Source organism: Herpailurus yagouaroundi, unplaced genomic scaffold (assembly GCF_014898765.1).
Source record: "Herpailurus yagouaroundi ecotype Mexico unplaced genomic scaffold, PumYag 101215, whole genome shotgun sequence".
Taxonomy (NCBI): Eukaryota; Metazoa; Chordata; class Mammalia; order Carnivora; family Felidae; genus Herpailurus; species Herpailurus yagouaroundi.
The window spans coordinates 13,111-16,936 of record NW_024421526.1 but is presented as its reverse complement, the minus strand read 5'-3'; the positions used below and the strand labels follow the sequence as shown (position 1 = coordinate 16,936).

Genomic DNA, 3,826 nt, shown 5'->3' with positions numbered 1-3,826 from the left:
CTGGCCTTCTCCGTAGCTTTCTCCTGCCTCCACTCCCTCCTACATGTACTCCTGGTCAATCGGCTCACGTTCTGCGCATCAAATGTAATCCAACATTTTTTCTGTGATGTCAACCCTGTTCTGAAACTGGCCTGCTCTTCCACCTTTGTCAATGAAGTTATGGCCATGACAGAAGGGTTGGCTTCTGTGATGGCCCCATGTATCTGCATCATCATCTCTTACCTAAGAATTCTCATTGCTGTCCTCGATGTTCCCTCAGTGGCTGGAAAATGCAAAGCCTTCTCCACCTGCAGCTCCCCTCTCACTGTGGTGACTCTGTTTTATGGGAGTATTACCTATGTCTATTTCCAACCCTTGTCCAACTATACTGTCAAGGACCGAGTAGCAACAATCATCTACACTGTACTGACATCCATGTTGAATCCATTTATCTACAGTTTGAGAAACAAAGATATGAAACGGGGCTTAGAGAAATTGATAAGCAGAGTGAAGACTCAAATGGATATGCTTTCTACTACACAAGCCAACAAAATCCATGAACCCTGATTGAAAGTTGTGGGTGTGAGTGTGGGTGTTGGTGTGTGTTCATACACACACATCCAGATAGACACACGTGAGGGAATACACTTTGATCAACTTTACCTGCACTGAGTACTTTCCTACCCTGCTTTTTCCGTCATACCATGGTTCCACATGACTACCCAGTCTTGGTACTGAAGCTGCAGTATAGATCATCCCCAAATACTCCCTGATTCCAGAAAATTACAATCCCTTTACTCCTTCCATACTTATTAGGAACCTCCCATATTTCCTTCGGTTTATAAATTTCCAGCCAAGTTTGGCCACTTGAATTACCAGAGAATTTTTATATACAACTATGTAGAAATCAAATATATATGTGCAAATATATTTTGCACACATAACCACCTATTCTGTTTGAAACTGTTAGAAAAATTTTTACAGGTGTGCATACATGTGTGTATCCGCATGTGCATGCATGTCTGTGCGTGTGTGTGGGTGTGTGTGTAACCTCACTCTCAGACTAGCAGACTAGGAGTTTCCCAAATATAGAGGCCGTGTTCCCTGGTCATGCCATGATATAACCATGGTCCTGCTTTTACTTCTCAAAACAGCTGAATATCTTGGGCTCTGGAGTCATTAGAGTCAAAACAACTGACATCAATCACTCAATTGACTATTATTAAACCAGCTCTGTGCCTCTATACATGTTTGGGCCTCTACACATCACACCCTTCATATGCTCAGGGTGCATTCATCAACCTACACTTTCTGGAGCTCCTTACCTGTATCCTCTCTACAGAGGCCTATACTTGCATCTCTTCTGTAGTGTTTTTTTTTTTTTTAATGAAGTAGTATTTTTTTCTATCAGAAATGCTTCATATGGTCACTGAAGATAGAGTAAAAATCAATGTATGTAAACTACTAGTGAGAGCCTTTGATTTAAAAGGCAGGATATGAAAAGGCTCACAAATTAGCTGGAAAATGAATTATTTAAGAAACCAGTAAGGTGAATTACTTTACACTTACGTAGCAAAAGAACTCTGGGCTGAATACACAAGGATGAATAAAGACTGATTACAATGTCTGCTGTAAGTATGGACACAAAAAGTACTGGCACATATAAAAAGTGCAGTTTTAGTCACCATACACTGGGCATGTAAAAATGGAATTAATTTCTATAAATTTATGTCTATAGTTTCATTTATCTTTTATTTTGAGCCCTAAGTCTACCTAATCATAGTTCGGTATGGACTTTTCTCCATCCAATCCAATATTTCCCCAGTGACTTTTGATTTATTCATAAGCCCCATTTATTCATTTCTCACCCTTCATGGATACATTGCTACTTTCAAACCCCATTTGAAACTATCAGGGCTTATCCAGCTTCTCCCTGATATCGCCAAAGACAGAGAGGGTCTCTCTTTTAGATTAGTCTATCCTTTGGTCCTGTACTGGAATCAGTTGCTGACATCTGAAGTCAGCATTTTTTCCATTCATTTGTCACCGTGAATAATGGTTAGGGCTTGCTTTTGAGATTGATGACTGGCTTTTATGATTCCTTCTGCTCTGTAATGATGATCCAATGGTGATACCAGCCTTGGCCATCATGAAGGGCTTCTTGACACAGCCCTTTGATCTTAGTCTAGCCTCATCTCTCCATCAACCTGACTTTTGTCTCTCTCATTCATCTACTTACATGAACCATTCCAGGCCTTGGAAAACATTTGTATTCCCTCCAGAAAAACACTGAGGGCCATAGCCAGTCCTCTGCTGTCTACAAATACAATGCCACCATTTTCTATTGTTCTTTGTAACTGCAAGAACAAGAGGAGCACAAATACAACCCTCATATTGGGATCAAGGCACACATCCACTCTACTCTGACATTCACAGACTTAAAGGACCTTGCAAGAGACTCTCTAGCATCATCAAATGTGTTCCATTGTTTTGATTTCTCCTGCAACTCTTCCCCGGATTATATGTGGATCCTAAGTGATGACTCTTAAAAAGCTAAGAATTTGGTATCTAATACATTGTGGTTGGACTGAATTGTGTCCCCCCCCCCACGCCCAAATTTGTAGATTAAAATCCTAACCACCACCACCCTCATCTCAAGTTGTGATTTGTTTGGAGATAGGGTTTTTAGAGAGGTAGTTAACTTAAAATGATGTCATTCAGGTGAGTCCTAATTCAGGTAGCATTATTCCAAAAGGTGGAGATTAGGACACAGACACACAGAGGCAACCCCATGTGAAGACACAGAAGATACCAAGTCAAAAAGAGTCCTAAAAAGAAACCAAGCCTGTCAATACCTTAGTCTCACATCCCTAGGCTCCAGAAATGTGAAAAAATAAATTTCCATTGCTTAAGCCACCCAGTTTGTGGCACTTTGCTATGACAGCCCCAGAAAACTAATACAATACCTTTGATAATTTTGCTGGTGAGAACTGAAGAATAAACAGAACTTAATCCTCAAATATTTAATTCACAATATCTGCTTGCCACGAATCTTCCATTTTGGCAATGAAATCTGTTTTCAAAACCTGACTGTCTCTAATTCATGGATTATCTCAGGCAATATAAAACTGGGAACTTAACCATAGACTTTAGCTTGCCTAGAAATAAGACCCAGACCTCAAGTAATGAGAGATGGGGGTGAACAAAATCAACATTGGAACAAAAAGACAAGGGAACACTGATTAAACTGAAGTCTCAAGTAGGTAAAGAATTAATGTGACCACGGGACCTTTCAATATGGCGTCATCAGTCTCATGAATTATGTGGGGGAAATGAGAAGGTCTTACCTTCCTGTCAATCTCTGACAAAGAAGAACCTGTGACAGCGCCTCATCCTGCCTTCTAACACAGGTGACGGCAAAGATGAGTACATGGTATTTCCTGGTAACATTTTACTTGACCTGACATTAATTGAACTTCCTTTTCTATTTCTTTCTGAGATTGGTAATTAGTTTATCATCTTAAATTATGAGCACTTATTGTAGGAATTTACTGAAAGTAAAAACAAATAAAAATAAGAACTCAGATGCACTACTAGGTCAGGAAAAAAAAGAGAAAACCAAGTACTACCAAGACTGAAAAAGATGTTCAGGAAATAGTAAAACATTCTGGTTACAATTCAGGTACTCAGCTGCTGACTTATTCACCTTTTGGTCAACCTCTGTCCTGGCAGCCCTAACTCCTACAAGAAGGAACACAGGTATATTGCATGAGATTCTACTTAGGGTTTCTCTCCCTGCCATGGATTTATGGTGAGGTAATCTTGCTCAGAAGGAACTATGGGTGGC

At 39.9% G+C, this 3,826-nt stretch overlaps 1 protein-coding gene across 1 annotated transcript; it reads left to right on the top strand.

Moving 5' to 3' along the window:
* Nucleotides 1-3: 3 nt before the first annotated feature.
* On the top strand, nucleotides 4-546 carry LOC121026442 (olfactory receptor 1L3-like; the record flags this gene model as incomplete). The annotated part of the gene is made up of 1 exon (XM_040469293.1): nucleotides 4-546. A coding segment is annotated over one exon (543 nt), but the record flags the coding sequence as incomplete, so codon positions are not given.
* Nucleotides 547-3,826: the final 3,280 nt, after the last annotated feature.